Source organism: Acipenser ruthenus, chromosome 20, assembly GCF_902713425.1.
Source record: "Acipenser ruthenus chromosome 20, fAciRut3.2 maternal haplotype, whole genome shotgun sequence".
Taxonomy (NCBI): domain Eukaryota; kingdom Metazoa; phylum Chordata; class Actinopteri; order Acipenseriformes; family Acipenseridae; genus Acipenser; species Acipenser ruthenus.
In genome coordinates, this window is record NC_081208.1 from 20622366 (window position 1) to 20644484 (window position 22119).

At 37.3% G+C, this 22119-nt stretch overlaps 1 protein-coding gene across 1 annotated transcript in view; it reads left to right on the forward strand.

Annotated features, from left to right (window-relative positions):
* pepd (peptidase D) overlaps positions 1-22119 on the forward strand; it is a 129099-nt gene that overhangs the window by 60466 nt on the left and 46514 nt on the right. The window contains exons 10-11 of the mRNA XM_034904669.2: positions 18375-18443; positions 21329-21406. Of these exons, the coding sequence (XP_034760560.2) occupies positions 18375-18443; positions 21329-21406 (147 nt within the window). The remainder of the gene's footprint in view (positions 1-18374; positions 18444-21328; positions 21407-22119) is intronic.

The window sequence follows — 22119 nt, forward strand, 5'->3', positions numbered from 1 at the left end:
GGGGATCAGTTATAAATAGGCCAGCTAGCTGTGCAGGTGACAGACAGTCTAGAACTTTAAGGATCAAAGACAGAGCTTAAAGCAATCTAATTATTAATTTACATGTGAGGTTCAAGATAGAAGGCATATAAATCCAAGTATTTCTATATTTAGAATTTGCCTGTGCCATTAAATAGTTTTATTTACTGAATTGTCTCTATGTCCTTTATTTTTTATGCAATCCTTTTTTTCCTTTTTTCTTCCTTTTTTTTCTTGTCAGTGTTTTAATTTTTACATTTCTTGCAAACTGTGAATAGGCCGTCTCCTCTTTCTGTCTGGTATTGCCCAAAGTACCCATGTGGCGTTTTGATGTGTTCAGACATCATGAGAAATGCTCAAATAATAGCACTGAATTGTCAAAGTATATAACAGTTGGTTGGTTAATAACAGGAAAGAAGGCACTAAAGGGGTAGGTACAATTTCACTCTGTAGGTGAAATGACCAAGAAAACACAACATATAAACAGTGACCTTTCTTTAATCATAATCATTTTCCCAATCAAATTTTTTATAACATTGGTTTCTTTCAAAATTGCACACTTGAGACCTACATAGCAGATAGAAGTACAGGACAGGTATGATTTATAGAATAATTTCATTAAGTTGAATGTGCCTTTTGAATTGACTGTTAATAGCATGACTGTGCTCAAACGAGCAAAAAAAATACAATTCTCCTCATGGCTTTCTCATAGTATTTGTTCCAAAGTCCTTATTGACACTGATATTAACAATAGCCTTTAACCACAGTCTTATCTTGACGTTCAAGTGTAATTAGCCTTCAAAATCTCTGCAGTTGGATTGCATCTTAAAAAATGCAACTCTGGTTCACACTCCTCTGCCCTTTATAGAACAGATAAGCTTGATTGTGTCTTTTGAAGCCAAACAATTTATTGCTTACAGTTCTTTTTTTACCCCCTCTCCCCCATCTTAGTGTTGCATAATTGTGTCCTGCATATTATTCCTTAAACCTTTTCTCAGAGGAAAGGCACTGCTTGTAATTAGAAGCAGCTAGATGATTTGCTGACAATCCGCTGGCTGTCTCAGTGGCAGATTCACTGGAGACATTGCCAGTGGCTCTGACTTCAAAAAGCAGCCCGATGAGAGCATGGCAGGCTCTAAGTAGATAACAAGTAGTGGCTTTCTTTTGATTTACTGCATGCTAGGGCACTCAATCTATGGCTTTGAAGAGAAAAAGACCATTAAGGGCATAGGAACGGTTGTGCTGTTAGATATTAAAATCCTATAGTGTGTTTGAGGTCTCTGACACAGAAAAAGGTGTAATGAATATAGGCAGATGACAAAGTGAAGCAAGGCTGAATCTTGCTTATTCATTCAAATTTGAAAAAAAAGAGCTGTGATGGATGTTGATAATCAAATGCTGCCAGAAAAAAACTAAAAAAAAAAAAAAAAAAAACACTCGGGCAGCTTGCTTAATGAAAAACTTGATATCCCTGAATAAAAACTGGCTGCTATTCAGATACATAGCAAATGGTTTTAATGAGCAAGCCATCTCATAACAATACCCTAAAATGTTACCGGACTGGAGCGGGAATATTTATTGCCCATTAACCCCACTCAGACTAATAAATACATTGGTATCCCTGAATAGTCAAAAATAATGTAATAAAAAAGATACCCCATTGTGGCTCCCAAAATGTTGACCAGTTAATTATGTTTTTGATAAGCCTGTCTTAAGGAGCCTATGAGTAGTGAAGCAGCAGCTGCTACAGATGCCTGCTATAGACATGCAGTGTAGGCTAGTTCTTTATATTAGTAAGCCCCAGCACCATTAAGTGCACGGCAGTGTATTGCCAGAAAAATAAGAGGAAACTTGATCCAAAGTGGCAAATCAATAGATGGTGATGGCTTTTACTTTTATAAAGATACACTGACTGATCTAGCATGTATTACTAACATCTGAGGCAGGCAACTGGAACTAAAGAGCAGCTCCTCGGCTCTAGTGAACAGTAAGCGGACAATAAAAAAAAAAAAAAGAATGTGTATTGCATACATACAAGGGTCTACAGTAATGCCTCCAGCAAGTGCTGGTGTGGAGGCTTTGTGTTTGAGACTTGGGTCTGAGTAGCAGAGATGTGAAAGATGCAATAACTTTTTTTTGATTATTTTTGTGTGTGTGCGTGTCTCGATTCCCCAGCCTGATGCTTTATTTTTTTTATTGAAGTATCACAGTTAAGCTGCTTTGTGATCCAGCCGCCTAATCTTTTTTTTCTTTTTAAGTGTGCTGTATGATTAGTTCAATCCTGTCGTGTAGGGTCAGCAGGTAAGTAGCTTAGGTTTGGAGGATGGATGTTATGCATGAATTGGAAAGATCTTGCCTTAAGCTTGGATCATTGTCAGTGCTGGGGGTTTATTACTGGGGCTATAGGGGTCTATTCATAAAGGGTTAACGCCTGTCGAAATGAGAAAACAGGAGTACATGATCGGATTTCGTCCATAGCCGCCTATTTAACGGCAGTTGCTATTCATAAGAGAGCATTGAGATGCGTTGTTGAGCCCCAACGATTTTAGTCTATGAAGGCATGTTTTTAACGAATTGAGAGAACGGTTAACGATTACCTCATTATCATAAAGTTGTCAGCAGACCTGAGCGTCAACCTGCTATTCATACGAGTGAACGACAGCAAAATGCAGTCGATAACTAGGAGTCTAAAGTCTATTAACTAACGACAGCCTCGGCAGACTATTTCTTTTTTAAAGACCTATTTTATTACTATACTTGCTGTTTCCTATTTTGAAAAAAATAAAAATCTGTAGCTTTATACGAAGGAACATGTTTAATATAAATATATACTCGCACAAGAACATATTCTCTGGCATTATCATTGCTGTGAAGCAGAGAGCAAGTGAGAGACTGACAATAGACAGTTAAATTATTATTATTTATTTGGCGTGATCCGCGGCTGACAGCGGTCCTTCTCTTTATATTTCTTTTATCTGTGTTCACAACTGCCTGTGTGAACCTGTTTACTTTCATGGAGCGTTACATTATACAGTATACCATTGCTGCAGATGTAGTCGGTGGGAAATTTGGGCTTGCTTGGTATTGCAAAAAACACTGATCGCTGTTTGAAAGGGAGTTTTTTTTTTGTACACCACAAAACGATCAATTTTGTGTAGTGTGCAATACGACATGAAACTTTCACTGATTCATCAACATAAACTTGCCCCTGATTGATTCCCAGCTTTAAGCAGGGTTTATTATTATTATTATTATTATTATTATTATTATTATTATTACAGTATTATTGTCCTCCTACAGTGCTTTTTGTTTATTTATTTATTTATTTATTTATTTATTTTTTTGGTCCTGCAGTTTAGAATGGAAATCTTATGTGTGCGTATGGAAATGTGTTTACCAGCGTTGCCAAACAAAACAAAAATACAGAGTATTTATTTAAAATTATGACATGTCCTGAAAATTTGGCAGATGTGATAGGGGCATCGGAATCCGGTTTTGCAAACTGCCCACGACTGGCTTTCGGTAGTAGGCTACTGTCGGTGGATTCCGTTTTTCTTTTTGCAACCGCTACGGACGCCACCCAGGGAATATTAATAATGCTGATGATGTCATCAAAATGAGGCGGATTCTAGGACAACTGTATACCCATTCATAAAGTGCTTTGCGACAGTCGCCCGTTTATTCAGATCTTTTTATGAATATAATTTATAATAGTTTACAATTCAGCAATTCTAAATTGGCATTGAGTGTTTGACGAAGAGTTAAATAAAGCTAAAAATAAACTTATGGGGGGAATATTTTATTATTATTATTATTATTATTATTTGTTTATTTAGCAGACACCTTTATCCAAGGCGACTTACAGAGACTAGGGTGTGTGAACTATGCATCAGCTGCAGAGTCACTTACAACTACGTCTCACCCAAAAGACGGAGCACAAGGAGGTGAAGTGACTTGCTTAGGGTCACACAATGAGTCAGTGTCTGAGGTGGGATTTGAACCGGGGACCTCCTGGTTACAAGCCCTTTTCTTTAACCACTGGACCACACAGCCTCCCCTTATTCGGGGGAAAGGGGCCACCATTAAAATAGACCAGTTTTTGAACATTTGGCTATGGGAATTAGTTTCTTATAGTTCAGCATCCCCATGAGAAAAGCTTGTATGAGTTTAATAATCCACCTCCTCACCTTCTGTTGTGAATATCTCATTGAAACTGGCAGCTGGCGTATATTCATTTGAGTGCATCATTCTTTTCACCTATGACCATATTAATGATATGAAACAGGTGCGGTGTCCAGGTGAACTGTTTTTCTTGCCACGTTGTTTTTAACCTCTGGACTTATCCGTGATGCAGATTGTTTTTCATATTTCCATTGTTCTTTTACAAACTCTTTGATCTGACATATCCCTTGGATTTTGCTACAGGGGATAGTTAGCAAAAATGTCTTTGAACAATAGTTTAACTTTTCTTTTTCACAACTAAGTTGTTACTAGCTAGTTTCATTGCTTCTAATCGGGGTCCAAACTATTTTAAAGCTCTTTTTTAACAAGTTTGTTCAGGTAAAACTAATTACAGCACTCCGCATTCCCCAATGAAAGCAATTAAAATTCCACCTTGCTGACTGGCCAGTGAGGATTCATTCTTGGTGATTCTTATTTATTTATTTTTTTTCTACACAGCGGGTTCAGGACACCTAGCCTTTAGCAAAAATTGTGCCTGTATTTGTAATAAAACCATTTGGCACCAGAAGCATGCAGTGTTGCCAGCTTTCAGTCTTCCACTTTTTTTTACAGAAGGGGAATGGCTCATATAGTTTGTCTTGTTTATAGGAACACAATGCTGGCAAGGATCACAGTGATGGATAGCTAGAAATAAATGTAATTGTCTTTGATGAAGTAGTGGAACAAGCAGTCACTTTGGTGACCCGTTCATACATGTTTTGTTGTATTTGAGAAAGAAACGGTTTGCCATGTGCAATCTTTGTTTGATTAAAGATAAGGAGTGCAAACGCAGGTTTTACAATCTATTTTCTTACCATGTATAAGCATTATTAGCATTGTCGCTCTCAAAAGCTATAGAAGTAAATGTTGCAGACTATTTCCTGTGGCAGAATCACCTCCTGTTTTTTTTTGTTTTTGTTTTTTCTAAATATATATTTTTATCTAAAGTTACAGCGCTGTCCCTAAAAAAACTATCTAAACATTTCTATGATGCTGCTCTTTGTGCTTTTAATTGAATAATTTTCCAATTCACATGAAAACTGAATTTGTGAAAGAGAACACAGAGACTAGTGGATTCCTCAGAAAACAGTGGATTTGTCAATCCCTGAATCAAACAGCAATTGCTAAGTTTCCTCTCTAAAAGTCAACTTCATACACAGCACTGGAATAAAAAATTCTGCGTTTTGATTGCATTTGTGTGACTAGAAACTGTCAACACTTTTATTATCATTCTCGAGATGTATTAAATGGTATATTATCGGTGATATTGAGCAATGGCATTTTGAATGGTTATCAGTTGAATTAGAAATGTTTTGAATGGGATAAACAATTCAAAGCAGTGTATTGGTGTGTTCAGTAAAACGGCACTCAACAGTGGGGTTATTTTCATTGATTCACTTCTTATTATTGGTTATTCCTTAGCTAAAGGTCACAGTAATAATGCCAATGCAAAAGAAAATGGTATTTAAAACCTCTTGTGGTCCAGTTGTTAAAGAAAAGGGCTTGTAACCAGGAGGTCCCCAGTTCAAATCCCACCTCAGACACTGACTCATTGTGTGTGACCCTGAGCAAGTCACTTAACCTCCTTGTGCTCCGTCTTTCGGGTGAGACGTAGTTGTAAATGACTCTGCAGCTGATGCATAGTTCACACACCCTAGTCTCACCCTGTAAGTCGCCTTGGATGAAGGCGTCTGCTAAATAAACATTATTATTATTATTATCACTCATTGTGAGTGTCTTTTAGTTCAGTATCAAAAAAAAAAACCTATGAACCGCCTTTCCCAGCAGGACACTGTTAAATTATATTTGACTTCCCAGGGAGCTGGTCTACAGAGATTCATTGAGCCCTATAGCTAACAAATCTACAACAGGATTTCCCAGCAGAATATTCCATCAACTGCTGCTGGGAAAAAGAGCTGGGTTTATGACCAATGTTAATCCATTTAAGAGTATAAGAATAATGACTTGACTTTGAGAATTCACAGTACAATGATTTCAATGAATAATTTCTTCTGGAACCAGCACTATCATTTGAAAACCAACTAATGAACCAGGATAAACCAGTGGCAGTAATTGCTAGGATTTTGAGCAAGTTAGGAAGTATGATGATGTTACAGTATATTCTAAAGGTTATAATGTAGAGATGAAACACAATGTGAAAACTGTATTATTTCTGGCTTTTCCTCTGGTTCCCTGCTTTTGTTCTTGATAATTTGATACTAGCCTGTTGTATTTTTTTTTCCCCTCACCTTTAATTAGTACCATTAGAAGTGAAATGCATCATTTGAAAAAAAAATAAACCCTTTTAAAAGCAGATATACAAACTGAAATATTCACAAAGCCTTTACCACTAGGTGCTAATTTAACCCACATTTTGTTTTCAAAAAGAATCTTGCTGCTAAAAAGATCTACTTGATGTGTAGCTTCTTTTTTTTCATTTTACAAAAACTTGTGCAAGCTTATCATGGTGGTAAATGCTTTGTGAATAATGCACAGTATCACATAGCCAACGACTAACCCTGTTTGCATCAATGGTAGTGATACGAGTCCAGTATACAAGAGGTAGACTAAGCATTAATGATGACCACGTAACAGTCCTGCTGTATAATGAACCTTATTTTTAAGTATAACCAGAGGTGGAAGTTGTAAGTCTTGACTCCCTGTTTTAATTTGCTTTTTGTCTGTGCTCTGAGATAGAGAGAGAGTACTGGATATAATATACTGTATTTATCTGAAGATCCTGTGATATCAAGTAGCCTGTTGGCTGTAGACCAGTTCTTCCCTCATTTATTTGTATTTCCCGTCAAAGCTCAAGGTTAGCAAGATGGTTCATTGTTTTATAGCCTATGACTAGTGAGTTCAAAATGTCTTCTACATCTGCATTGCCAGTGCTGTCAACTACTGCAGCTCAACTAACACAGAAAGCAGTTAAATGCTTAATGTGAATAACAAGCGGTTCAATCCATGAGAAAAAAAAAAAACTGTTCCCCAAAAAATAAATACAAATCTGAGACATTAAAAAGGTTCCTTACGCACCACCTTGCTACAGAATGCTTCTAATTTCCCAATAGCTGACCTTTTTATATGAAGTTATATCTGTAGTGATTTATAGTGCTCTGCATATTGAAGAATCCATTCATTTATTTAATAGATTCATAACTTCAGCATTCTAAGGTGAAACTATTAGAAACAAAGTCAAGTAGATAACCATTTGGGCTTGTGCCTTCTTCAGTGTACCAAGTACTGTTTGAGGGCACCCAATTGTCAACTTGCCTTAGTTTCTTGTCGTTTTCATTAGTTTAGTTCTTGTAGTTTCTTTATTACGTTGGCATGATAGCAATTTATTAATTGACCTTTTAACCAGGAAAACCAGTTAAAATGACTTTGACCGGGGAGATCTAGCCAAGAATATAACATATTGTCTACATATTGTCATGCAGATCACACATCCCATATCATTTATACTAGATGCATATCCCTGGAGAATTGATCATACCATGGTTAAGAAACTTGAAATAGACATTCATTAGGAGATCTTAGGGTCAGGGTGACCTACTTATTCATGCATATTGCGAATATAAGTCATGTCGCATCCATGGTCATTGACTCTGTATCTCATACTTAAGTTGTATGTTTTCTTTATTTCTGTATCTGTCAGTTGCTGTAAAAAAACAAACAAACAAAAAAACAAACTTGAGTCTTACCAGTTGAAAAGATACTATACATAGAAATCAAAAGGCACTTATGTTAAATGGTATGGGAACCACTCCTACGAGAAAATGTTAGTTATGCTTTGTCCTATGCCAGAGATTTATGACTCCTGCATAATGGAAGTGTAAATCTACACTGTGTTTGGCTTGTGTGTCAAGGTTCATTTACATCTACCGTGTGATTTAAAGCCTGGCGCTCCTGGAGTTGCTTCTAGTAATTAGAAACCGAGCTGTTTTGTGAAAAGGCCGCTCATCCTTGCCATTTCACCATGTAATATCACTTGTATTCCGGCTTTTTCCCAAATGTTTGCAGGTATTAATGTTGGGACTTTGTGAATAAGCCATTGTCGCAAGGGGCTCTGTTCAATTGGTCTGCAGTGGCAAATCCAAACATAGTTGTAGTTTGAAAAGCAACATTTCTAACATTCCCTATGAGTCTATTTTGTCTTTACATGTTTGTAAAATGCCAGGATTGGTCTGGGTCCTTGTTTAAAATGTGGACCCTTATGCGCTGATCGTTACGTCAGTCCATCTGTCCGACACATTTTACATGATAAACACAATAACTGCCTTAAATTCTCACCACACTTTTATAAAACCCTTCTAGCCTTCTATAGGTGCTTTAGATTGCAGTTGGGTATAATCTCATAAACAGTTTTTTCATAATAATAAAACACTCAATAGTGCTAAATTGAGAAACTAAAAGAAACAAAATGTATTGTCAAAAAGTTTCTTGTTAAATGTATTTGGTCTGTGGGGTCCCCGAGTGGCTCACCAGGTAGAAGCACGGATGTGTGGTGTGCAGGATGTCATACAGTCAAGGGAGTGCAGATTTGTGTCCTGGCTGTGCGAAGTTGGCACTTTTCACTGGGCATTCCTGACACATTGTCACATTGGCTATGGTGCTATCAGGGGTTATGGAGGCAAAACTGGCAGGGACTGTTTCTCTTTCTTGCGCTACAGCGGACCCTATTAGCCAGATGGACACCTGCAGGGATGACCTTTAGTCCTGTAGAGGCTGGTAGCTCGATGACATCCGTTTGAGTTCCTGGGTGTAAAAGAGTAAATTGGCTTGCTTGTGGGATCGGAGGATGCCCACCGAACCTTCAGTTCTCCTGAGTTGTGAGGGGAATTTTTGCGGGGAGGGAACATAATTGGGCCCTTACAAAAAAAAAAACCCCTCTGTTTTGTGAATGCAGTGTTTGATTTGATTTAAACATGCTTATTAGATCTGCCGCGGTTTAGGTCAAATTAATACACCAAGATATGCTAACATGATGACTAATGACAGAACCGGCTATGGGAATGTCCCATAGTATCTAAAGTTGTGGATGAGCAAAAGTGAATGAAGAAGAATGATCTTCAGTTCAGACACATGTACCTTACTAAATGGCTTCAGAATAGTGCAGTGGTCTAGAGGGGCATGCCTTTGGTATCATTTCTGTGAATTACTAGCTAAGCCAGTTGCATGACATCTCTAACAGCTGAACTCTGTGTATCTGCACCATTCTATTTTTGTATGAGCTTCAATGTTTATTAAATGGCTTTTGCTCTAATCAGTTTCTTACATGCTTTGCATTGATTCATCAAACAAAATCCGACTTTTCTAATCAACTTGAATCTTATAGAACAAATCCTAGTGAAATATGAAGGATTATAAAATCTTTCGTATTGAATCCTTTTCATATTGCACATCTTTTTTTTGTCTTTGATGGCAGTACTATTTCCTTTCTGATTCACATAGCAGAGGTAACTGGGCTTATTTTCAACATGGTTTCCAATCTTTATTTATTTTAATTTTTGCTTGACAGGAGTTGTTCATCATTTGCTTGATTAGTCTGGTTTTGGTTTGGATAAAAATATGTGAGGTTCAATGGGTTAATGCACTATCCTTTTACCCCTGTGTCACAAGTAAACTTAGTTTGATGGTGAATAGTACTGCTGTCAGCACCACAAAATCACCAGGCTTGAGGCAAGGAGGCTGAACTGCTCCCTCATCCCCTATAAGAATATCCCTCCACCTCCAGTTCAGGGCAGACTTAAGAAATTGTGGCAAACAATGAGTCCATGCTTTTGAAAGAAACACATTTTAGAGCAAACATGTATTTTCATTTTGGTACTACTTTAGATTAGAAAGGTCCCAGTTTCTGTGGCTTATTCTCAGGATATCTGTTACACTTGCACCTCCTGGGTCATTTCATCTCAGCAGCATCTTCTAGGTCAAAACATGTTACTGGCTAAAAGCATGTCAGTCTATTAGGGGAAGCAGTTGGTTCGTTAATAACCGCCAAGAAGTCAATGAAGAGGTGGAGATAATTTTACCCTTCAGGTGAAATGACCAAGCAAGTGAAACACCAACAGAAAGCACTGCTTGCAAACCGAGATTCAAATATTGCCGTTGTATTAAAAATAATCTCTTGCAGGTTTTTTTTTTTTAATATTAGCAACTTTTTGTTTTATTTCATTTTCATGAAGTCTTTTAATCTGACCTCAAAGCACAATCTATAAGGAATATAAGTATGCACATTGCTGTTTTCAACAATAAACAGATTATACACAAAAGACTCTACTCTTGGCTAAATCTGAATCTTTTTAAAGATATCCTTACACAGCTCTGAACGGTGCACATGAAAATTGTGCAGCTTTGTCAAAAAAAAGTCCAACAAGCTACAAACGATGCTTCAGGCAGTTTTGCATCTTAATCTGTGCTGTCTGTATGCGACTGTTGGCTGCTCTGCCAAATACATTAACAAGTAGCCAAGTTTCAGTGTTTAACTTGATGTTAGTTAAAATGACAGCAGCAAGGTCAACTCAAGTTTTAAAGTCATTTACAGTGTTTTGAAGGTCTTCATCCTACCTTTGCTATTTAGTTGATCTTGTCTTCTCTCAAAGTTGTCTAACGTCCTTTCGAAAGGTTCCCCAATGACTGCTGCCTGAAAATCCATCTCTAGCTTTTGCATCTCATGAGACGGATTGGAATTGACATTTTGTATTGATGAAAGTGGGTGGGGGAATGGGGCAGGTGACAGTAGTTACTCTGGGAGAAAGAAATTTGTTCTGAGACCTAAAATAAAGGATCTCTCTCCAACCATCCAATCCGTACTGTTTTATGTAACGCTAAAGTACAAGTGCATGCCTGCTATGACCAATGGAATTTATTGATTGATACAGGTTAACAAATGGAAAAAAATCCACAAGCACTATTCTGCACAGGCATTTAATACACCTTATGTTATTAATGAGAGTTTGTGATAGACGTGATTTGAAAGTTAATCATTTTACACTTTCTCTGCCTTGGCTACCAAAACATATTCATTAAAATCAGAGTTGCAAGCTACTTGATGATTCCTGTAATTACATTGGTATTGCATTATGTATTCTTAATTGTGCTGCCATACCTTGAACTGTTTATGAATCACCTGCTGGTTGCATATTTATCCCTTTTCACATTTTTCCACTGCTTGTCAGTTTATTTTTAGCATTCCTACAAGTGAGAAAACATGTTCAGCATGGTACAGTAAAATTGAAATTTTTGTCTGACCTGGTTAAGAAGCTAAACAAAATGTTTCGCTCATGTAGAATTCATCACTATGGGCTACAAACCCAAAGGTCTTTGGTTATTAGTGCGATTTCAGAAAGGAAAAATGGAGATATCAAATTAGAAATGAACAACTTTTGATTTTGGGGCTTGTATGCTTTTCTTGTATCTACTGTAGGTGTAGTGTCCAAATTCTTATTTTATTATAAAAAATTACTGTATACTGTACGTAACCTACATTTTATTTGGTCAAGTATAATAATATGTGTGTGTGTGTACACAAACTAGTAAGATGAATACAGAACTACTGGGGCATTTGCTACCAGTTTTACCTCATTAATACCCCATGCTCACTACATGTATCGGCATCCTTGAATGTAACAATCCAGGCCATGAGTGCAGTGGTACCCCAAAATGTTCTTTGTTTGCACTTTTTTTTTTTTTTTAGGAATACTAGCGTTTATTGTGCTAATACCAGTCTTGGCAATCTCTGTTGCATAAACCCACATGCATAAGCTACACAACCCAATTAATGTATGCCTATGGAAACATTTGACTTTTTTATATGCAGTAGGTCACTGTTTAATTTGTGATTTACAGAACAGGTACTTGAAAATGCACTTTGACCTTTGTATTTGACAGTGTCGTTTCATGGTCAAAGTACAATCCCATACTGATTACACACTTCAGCTCCACATTCTCTGATGAGGATATTATATAGATTACAAACAGTAAGAGTGGGATAATAATTGATGTCTCCTGTGCATCTACAGTAAATGCCTATGGGCAATATAATTTGGGGCTTAAAAGGTCAAATCTCTCTAGCTATTAATTGTTCATTCATCTAATGGTGCCACATGCTTATAAAATATTAAGTTTATTTTGGTCCTCTCTCCCTTTAAGTGGGCCCCTAATGTAAAGGTAATCGTGTGAGAATGCAAGGCTTCATTAGAAATATCTCTCATTTATTTTTTTTACTGGCTGTTTAAAACCTGCCTTACTTTCAGAATCATCTCATTATAGAATCATTAAAAATGCTGAGCCTTTTGATGTGCTTCTTTTATGTTGATTAAAAGAATGTAAGATGACTTTTAAAGCAGCGAGAGATAGCAGAGAAGATGAGATGAGATGAGATGGGTGGGGTGGTCATACTTTCTAGCTAGCAATTCTGAACAAACTCCCCTATGCAACAGCAGCAGATATTCTTTTTGATCAACCCTGTTGTTTTTTTTAAGATACTGCGAGAGGACATTTGCTATTTTTGACTTCAAAGTGCTGCGGAAATCAGAACATCTCAACTCAGTTATACACTATATCACTGAGATTTTAAATTAGAATATTTTGTAAGGGAAATGTTTTTGGGTTGTATATCCTAAGCAGTAAAACAAACACATACTACTGTATTTATCCAAACCCATGAGTGGAGTTGTTGAGTTTGCTAACTTACCGCCGCACGTACCACTCCTAATATCTCATAAACCATCATAGCAGGCAACTTCATATTTTCAGTGTTAATCGAAACTCCTTGTGATCTAATATGGCCGCCCGAATGGGTTTGACTTTTTGGATGATAAAGACCTAACACTTTGAGATATTCCCTTCATACTTGGTACACATCTGTATTCTTTGATTCCAGAGGTCGGATTTGATCTTGGGTGTTGTGCAATGAAACTGAACCCTTTCATGACAATTTTTTTGCAAATATGCCGCCACCACAGTGTCAGAGCCATGTCTCTCTGAAACCCTTTGAGGTAGTTACTTCATATTTAGAGGGGTTACTGTATATCATACACAGTAAGAAGTTCCATTAAAGGCCCTGTCCAGTAAACTTTAACCACTTCAGTGGCACATTTTTTTAGTCTCTGCCCATTTCTAGTTTTATTAAGTTGACATTTACATTAAATTGTTGTCTAATATAACCATGAAGTCTATTTTGTTTATTTTGATCAGTTTTCAGTTCTGGAAATTTGGAGCATTGTAGCCCACATGTAAGCTGCATATTAAAGTTATACAGTGCTATCTCAATTTAGTCATTTTCGAAATGCATTTGTTTAAGGAAGGGTTGATTTATGGAAGACTATAGTTTCACAGCGTTATTTTATTATCTGAGAACGAATGACCCAGCAGTGACTCTGGAAGTGCAGTAGACATATACTTTTGTAGTGAGTGTTGAACAGAGATAGCTAGGATGTGTTAAGACATTCCTTGTATTGTTGGTTAACCATACAGGATGAAGCTGTATATCATTGTCTTTCTGCTGTATAGCAGAAGTCACCCTCTTCATTTCGGACACAGCCAGACTGATGGTTATTTATTACTAATTGGAGAACAAAACCAACATTGTTCTAAGAGTTGTCTTTACAGTCGGCTTTGGTCTTGGGGAACGTAATCAGGGGCACATGCATGTTGGGTGTTCTGTTTATATGTGTTTTGAATCATACAGTGTGTGTATACAATTTCTATTTCAAACGTAAGAAGAAAACGACTTTGCTACCAATTGAAGAACAAAATTAATTTCCATCTCTAAAACAATGCACTTGGTCATTTCATCTCTCTGTTTACCGTCATTCTGTTTAATTGTAAGAATAAGTATGACAGTAACACACATCACCTGTCACAGCTGTACATTCGAAATTATTAGTATGATTAGTATGATGAAAGACTTGATGACCTTGACATATCAACAGTATGTACAGAAGAGTATAGAAAGAGAATTAGCAATGAGATGTTTGATCAGAGACTGATTAGCGATTCACCAGATGTATGAGAGCTTCTGTAGAGAGCTGAAATTTAGTGGTGATAAAGAAGAAACCATGGTGAAAAGAATTGCTTTTACGGGGTGCTGTTGAAGCATATATGTGCATATCAAATGGTAAATTGAATCTAAAATGACAAAATAGGAACACAAAACACAGAACAATGTGTATGTCAAGGTAGTCCCAACAGGAGTTTAATATGGCCACCATTTCAATAACAGACTGGAGTCAGACATTTTCAGTGTGCTGTGTTTTGATATGTTGTATTTGCTTGTTAATTAAAAGTTTCAATGTGCATTGTACTCCTGGTAGAACCTGGAATCCCATAGGAAGGGAGCACAAGAGCTAAACACCCTGGCCCCACACAGTACTGCAGCTTTTCAATCGGGTTTTGTGGTTACTAGGAGACCAGAGTGCCATGCTGGAACACAGGGGTAATTAGGTCACTCAAATAGGCAGGGCCAGAAGTATACACAGATTTATACATTTAAGTAGGTATAGGCTACCGCTTTTTGTATTATCTGCAACTGGAGCAATGAGATGTCTGGAAGAAGGAATTGCAAAAATCAACCCTCGAGGTTACAATAGCGTGAAACAGAGTGCGGGCGTCCGCTTTAGACAACATTGACCGTCACCTCAACCTAGCTATGTTTCTCAGGCACCAGAAAAGAAGGCTTAAAAGTGAAATGGAGAAAACAGAAACACGGTTGAAAAGGGTAATTTTATTAAAACTAGAGGTGCAACCAATTTCATAATCAAACTGTTAATAATTGATAATAATCAATGCATTGAGAACACTATTATTCAAAAGCAAGAAACAAACCAAAATGTCTATAATCTTCACGAAAGCCTTCAAATACAACTGAAACCTTGCATGTGCATATTATTATACATAATAACATCATATTTGCGTTGAGAAAACCTTTATTGTTAAAAAGCAAGAAAAAAGACATTTCAGGCCTTCAGATAGAACTGAAAGCATGCTTGTGCTAGTAATGTAACATGAAGGTGAGCTGTGAGGATCCACACATTTTTGCTAACAGTGCACCAATGAAGACCTTTGGTTTTGTATCTTTCGCCTTTCGTTTCTTTGTTAATTTTGTCTGCACTGCTTGAGAAGAAATTCTTCAAGTAAAGGAAGGGGTGTATTAAGAAATGAAAAAGGCTCCCTGCTCAGATGGTTACTGTTGATTTAAGGCAGACGTGTCCTCTGACTGTCACTCCAGAAACCCTGCTGCTTGTTTTTAATGCTGAAAAGTAGCCCCAGCTTGCAATAAATATGTAAAGCCAGAGTGACGCAAATCTCTCATGAGGTAGTAAAGGAAATAATTCAAATGTTCCTGTAGCTTCTACTTCCGTCGCTGCCTTTTATTTAAAGGAAGAATGGTTTAGAATTACAGGAATAGTTTCATTAAGAACACCCTAGAGCAAAGGTAGGGGCTGTTTTGAAATATAATCATTTGTATTACTGTAAAACAGGATTTTTTTGTTTCGCTAATTTTTTGCTGCAATAAATGTTTGCGCTTCTTTTTCTTGTAATGTACAGCACATGTATGACTAATATATTTCACAGCACATTAATTTTGCAGATTTTTAATAAACGCAAAATTAGCAAACATTTCTTGCTCGCAAAATGTTCTTTTTTTACAGTACTTGTGGTTAACACATCTGCTACCTGAGTTTTTAAATTCAGGGGTAGATGCACTAAAGTTGCAAACCACATGCAAACCAGTCGGAAGTGTAGCGTGAAATGTACAAAACAAATGCAATGCTGTTCGCATCATTTTAACGGATGCTTTGCAGTCGCAGTTCTTATTTGCGCTTTAGCCTTAAATGAATATGTAATTCTGGGCGTTCCTGCAGAAATGAGCAAAAACAGGGTGGAGAGAGTGCAAATGAGGGATAAAAAATATTGTAATGAGATGTACTAAAGTTGCGGGTAATTGCGATATTGCATCAATTTGTTAAGAACTTTTGAAAGCACGTTTTAAACAGTCGCAATTGTTGCTGGCATTTCCCAGTCTGCTTTTTCTCGTGTGTTGCCAGTTGTGCTCAATGTTTTTTTGAGAGGAACACCCAAGTACCTAATTTTCACCAAAGTACAAGCCTTGAAAACAAATTTCTATGACTTTTCTGGTTTCCCCAGCGTGTTGGGAGCAATAGACTGCACACATGTGCCACTAACCCCTCCAGCTCATTCTGAGCATCTGTATAGGACCATGATCTATTGAGTGTTAATTGTCTAGGCTATTAGACCAAGTTAAAAATAATAATATTTAAAATAAATAATAAAAAACCTAAAATCATTTAGTTTAAATTTAAAATAATCTTTTATTTGCATTGTACACCAATGTGTACAGTGCGGCAGCATGATTTATTTTGTGTTACCAGTAGCTAAAGTACAAAAAAAGTGCGCTAGGTATTCATTTGATTTTACTACTGTACTGTATACTGTATAGGCCTACTGTACATATTTATATTTTTACATAATGTGTACCCTACCCAAAACACATTAATGTTATTTCAGCGCAATGATTTATATTTAAAATACATCGAGAACTGTAAAATGTATGTGTGTACGATTTTATTGTATTGTTTTTAAACCCGACACCTCCTTGTGTCGAACAAACATGTGCGGTTTAGCGAGGGACTACTGTATGATTATGAAAAGCTTTTTGGGGGTGAAGGTTGGTCCCCCCCCACTGTAGAATCTGATGGGATTAAACAGCCTTTCATTTTTTATATATATATATATATAACAGTATTAAAATAGGCAAAATGAAGACGTAACGGAATGCATTGTACAGATGACGTTTACGTTTAACAAAAACAATGTTATTTTGATTTTTGCACCCTTGCATGCATAGACGTTATCCTTCGGGCACCCTCTGCTGCAGCAAACGCCAACTCAACTGCCGCTATTTTATTTGAAATAATGTCGCACAACTTTCGCTAGAACTCTGGCTAAGAGAACGCAAATAACATTTAAATTAGTATATTGCGGCTCTTTTCATTAACATGTGCAATATAGGTTTCAAGAGGAAGAAAAAGTATGCCCTTGGAGCAAAAACTTCCACTGTGTTAGGGTGCGCTGTGTGTTTTTAATTTACTAAGATACATGATAGGAAACAGTGCCCCCTAGGGACATAAAGTGGAAACACTACTGTATAAACCAGGTCCTCTATCGCTCATTGCTTTTCGTCACTGTTTTTGTTTCTGCCCCAAGTAATTTTATAACCCATATAATATTAAAGTTTTAAATATTACTTTAGTCGGAACCTTTCGGCCTAAATTTGATTCAAAATCGCTCACTAAATAATTCTTTTTCATTTTAAGGCAAAGTGCTTCAGTATGCAATAGTAGGTATTTGATTCGATGGGGGTATTAAAACCCAAGGCAGTTTAACTGCGTTATGAATCTGGGCTCTGGGGGAAATATCTCACAGTTCTCAAAGATGTCATTGAAATGTGTTACAGTATGTGAAAAAACTAAATAATGGTAACGGATCCCTTTCATTCTATTTTGTTATATCTATGAATACATTGTGAATAAACCTTTTTACTGCCCCTTTGTTTCAGGGCTGCACATTCCTCTATAGATTACACCCGCTATAGAAACATTATCCCCAGTATAGAAATTACAAAAGAGCATTTTTAAAGGAACCTCTGCCACTATACTGGATGTACTTGATTTTCTCAGAATCTAAGTTGCACCCCTAATTTCAAGACAAAAAATGCAGAATGCATCTTGATTTTAAGGATTACTGGCTAGATATTCGACTGCAGTGAGGTTTGTGATTCCGAAACAACACTCAAGTTCTTCCTTGACTTGTGTTTTTTTTTCTCACTGAGAGAGCACACTTAAGTGAGCATTAACACTGTTGATTCTGAATTTGGCTTAAGGTCAATTATCTAAAGGTAATGACAGTTGCAGAGGTTATGAATACTGTTGTAAACAAACAACTCCCAGCATGTTTCAATGAAATATGTGCAAGCAAGACAGAGGTTTCAACATGAATAAGAAGCTATGTATTTTTATTTGAAATTAAGGTTATTTTATCTTTAAAAACCAAACAATGTTTCATTTTATCTGCAGCAGATTGTAACCCTGATGTGTTGTGTTGTGTTTCAGCCTTTTCCAGCACTACTGCTACACTCATGGGGGAATGCGTCATACCTCCTACACCTGCATCTGTGGAAGGTAAGACAATCCATTTCATCCAACGTCACAGGTCCCTTGAGTGAAGGGCTGGAAATACAGTGTGTTAGTCAGATTTAGACTTGTCTGACGCCGTAAATGTATCACATCTTCAAGAGGCTTACAAAAGCGTTCATATCCATGTCCTGGGAGACAGCCAGCTCAGAGCAGTGTCTTGCACTTATAAAGTTGCTACCACTACAGTTAAAGGCGACAAGTGAAGAAAGTACAATTTTTTTCAATTGCAAGGTGTATTGAAATACCTATACCTTTGATAATTCCCCTAACGTTGAGTGGCATTAGTTATGCAAAACTCAGTTTTGCATAACTAATTTTATTTCAGGACTTGGGGTAATGCACCGCCACCATTGGGATCTATTTGAAGTTCATAAAACCCTAAATGGTACAGGTAAGTTTAACACAAGTCACTGCTTCAAACTTAGCATAGAGCGTAGGCTGAGAGGGCACAAGTGGAAGCTGAGTAGAAGTATGTTTCAGCAGGAGGTAGGAAGCACTATTTCTGCTTGGTTATGCACAGCATTACCAGATGAAGTAGTAACATCTAAAACACTGGGATGACATTTGATTCTATTATATAGAGCAGTGGTTCCCAGCAAGTGGTCCGTGAGTAAACTCCAGGTGGTCCGCAAACAACTCCCAAAAACCCATTTGTACACAATCGCACGTGTGAACAGGATGGCTTTGCAGGGGTGACGTCAGACCAGAAACACAGACTCAACTCCAGGAAGTAGAGGGGCAAAACTGAAACGCTACGACTTTCAGCACTTTTTATTTAAATAATAAAACAAAGATTTAAACAAACACAAAACAAAAGGGCACGTTGGCCAAACAAACAAACAATAGACAATAACAAATATTTATATTTCTATGTTTACTTTATTACCTCCTCTCCACACTCGTTCTCCACTCGGAACCCCCTTCTTCGAACGAGGAAAGCTGCAGGCTTTTATATTCTGGCCGAGGGGTTAACTAGCTGTTAATTATCTTATTACCCCTCGGCCATAGTCTGCACAAGTTTAATAAGGATGCGTGACTGTCAGCTAGTTAAATAATCAGTAGCTGATCAGTCACGCATCCTCACAGGGTTTTAAAATCAAAAATATAAAACAATAACAAATAATGGCGCCGGCTTTTTGTCAGTGCCACAAACAATAATAATACAGATAATAATGGAAACCGCGCACATATATATAGGTGCGGGACACTCTGCCACAGTGCATTATATAAATACTTTACCTTCTACATGTACTATACATATGCACATAAAAATTTGCAGATGTGAAAAAATGCATGGTAAATGGTCCTTGGGAAAAATCCAAACACCAAGGTGATCCCTACATTGAAAAAGGTTGGGAACCACTGATATAGAGCCGATAGTGTGACAGCAAGGGAGGGGGAGAGGCCCGGGTGGTTCTAGTGGCATCTTGTCATTTTGCAATGATCGTGTAAACATCTCTTTAATAATAGAGGGTGCTCAGCCCCTCTGGTTGTAGCGGTTGATCCCTTGCCCAGGGTTCCAGACTTCATAGCTAGGGGCGAGAGGTAAGTATGAGCTTGTCTGGACTCCAGCTCGGTACAGACTCAAACCTAACCCAACCTTCTACACTGTAATGACAGAACTATTTCAGTCAGTTCACTGAATTGTATGCAACTCTGCTCTACTGTGTTTACCTAAATAAAGAAAACGTTGCTTGCAAGTGTTGTTGTAGTGAGTTTTGGGAAGTCATCACAAATTTAGAGGCAGTTATGTCACCTTCATTGCAGCCAATTGAGTCATTACTAGGGATGGTAATAGTTTTAAACATTTAAAGTGTATCAGGTGTTTAACAGCTGTCAAAGATACGCATGTCGAAGTAGGACGTGTACAGTATAAGGTATATAGAAATGCTGTGCGCATATAGAAGGTCTTGTCCACATGTTGTAGTGTGTAAAAAAAAAAAAAGTAACAGCACTCTAAAGGAAGGCTTATCATGATGTTTTTTTGCAAGCATCCCACAACGTTAAGGTTTATACAAGTTTAATCCCAAAGTTTAAATGTTTAGGAAATGAAATGGAATCTAACCTCTCCAGTGTTCACTTGTAAATTTGTACAACCAAGTTCCACTCAGCAGCAACCTAACTGTGCAGAAAGTAGGTGTCATATGAATGAGGGGTGAGTCTGGCTTGACTGTGAGACACAGTATTGTTAGTCCAGGCCTGCTCTTTGTGTTCTATCCTCACAAGACTCTAGTTTTTTCTGGGCACTGACAACAGAGTGAAGCTGGCCTGTCAGCCGGGCAGCTTGTTTTGGTGGAATACACTGTAAACATCGGTTGACTGTGCATGCGCTTGTGTACCCAGCCTTGAGATGATAAAACTTCACAGTTGTTAAGCTGTTCAGCAGGCAGCAGCTCTGTCTCTTTGAATTGAGCATTGTGTGGACGGCTGCTTGTTTTCCTCGACCTTGTTAAGTTTTCTCGCTGTTCTTCCATTTGCAGCACAGTGAGAATGAAATCTTTTTTTATCCTATTATATATTCAGACTTCAGGCCTCTCAGCTTTGCACAAACAAGTAAAGATTTTTCCCTGGCATTGTTTGTGTCAGTCAGTGACTTTCAGACATATCTAACAAGCGGTGGACACATGTGCATCTTGAATTATGTTTAAGCTTTGCTAGAGACAATTTGATAACACTTTTAAAATAATGGCCTATGAATTCCAACACCTTGGATGCTATTCCTAATCTTTACAAAATAACTACACAATGTATTTATTCGTTATTTATTTGATCCATCGGGTCTTTCTAAGTGAAATCACACACCCCGTGTACATACAGCACATAAAGACAGAGGATCCTTGATACTAATTGTATTGTCTGTTCGTTTTTAGTGGGAACAACTCATCCGTTCTGCATTACGGTCATGCTGCGGCTCCCAATGATAAGACTATTGAAGATGGTGACATGTGGTGAGTATGCTATTAACTACAGTTGATGAAAGTGAATTGAGAAGTTATCAATGAGTTCTAACTCTCAATGAAAGGTTTAACCTGGGGTGGAAAGTGCTCAAGTACAACAAGGACTAGATTCATATCCTAGACATGCTGTGGTGGTCATTTTACATCTGTATCTGAAACCCTGCATTTCTTTAGAAGAAAATATTGTTAATTAAGTTACCTAAAATCATTATAAAAATGTCAATATCAGATACTGTAGATACTATAACAGTAAGAAAAATAAAACAACCAACTGCTAATAGATCAGCCGGGAAAAGTGAACAAATTGTGTGAGATGCTATTAATGCTAACCAAATAATGACGTTAGCCAGGATATCTAACCATCTACTGGAGTCAATGCATTAACAATTCAGGTTTCTATCAGCTTCTGGATACATTCTAAGTATTAGACCTTGATTAAACATCTGGCTATCAGAACAAACTGTGTGTCGTAAGAGGTGTTCAGATAACAGAGTGCGCACTTACAACTCTGATTAATGTTGTTAATTGTTCGTCTTTGATTTGGAGACAGGAATTAAACAAAATTGCCTCATTAGAGCAGACTGCAGGTATTTTATGAAGACAGGTAATTAGCTTATAAAATAGCGATCTGTCAGTAAGGCCCATCAAAAAACAATTGTAACATTAACACATAAATATTTCTCAAGAAAAAGCAACATTTAAAG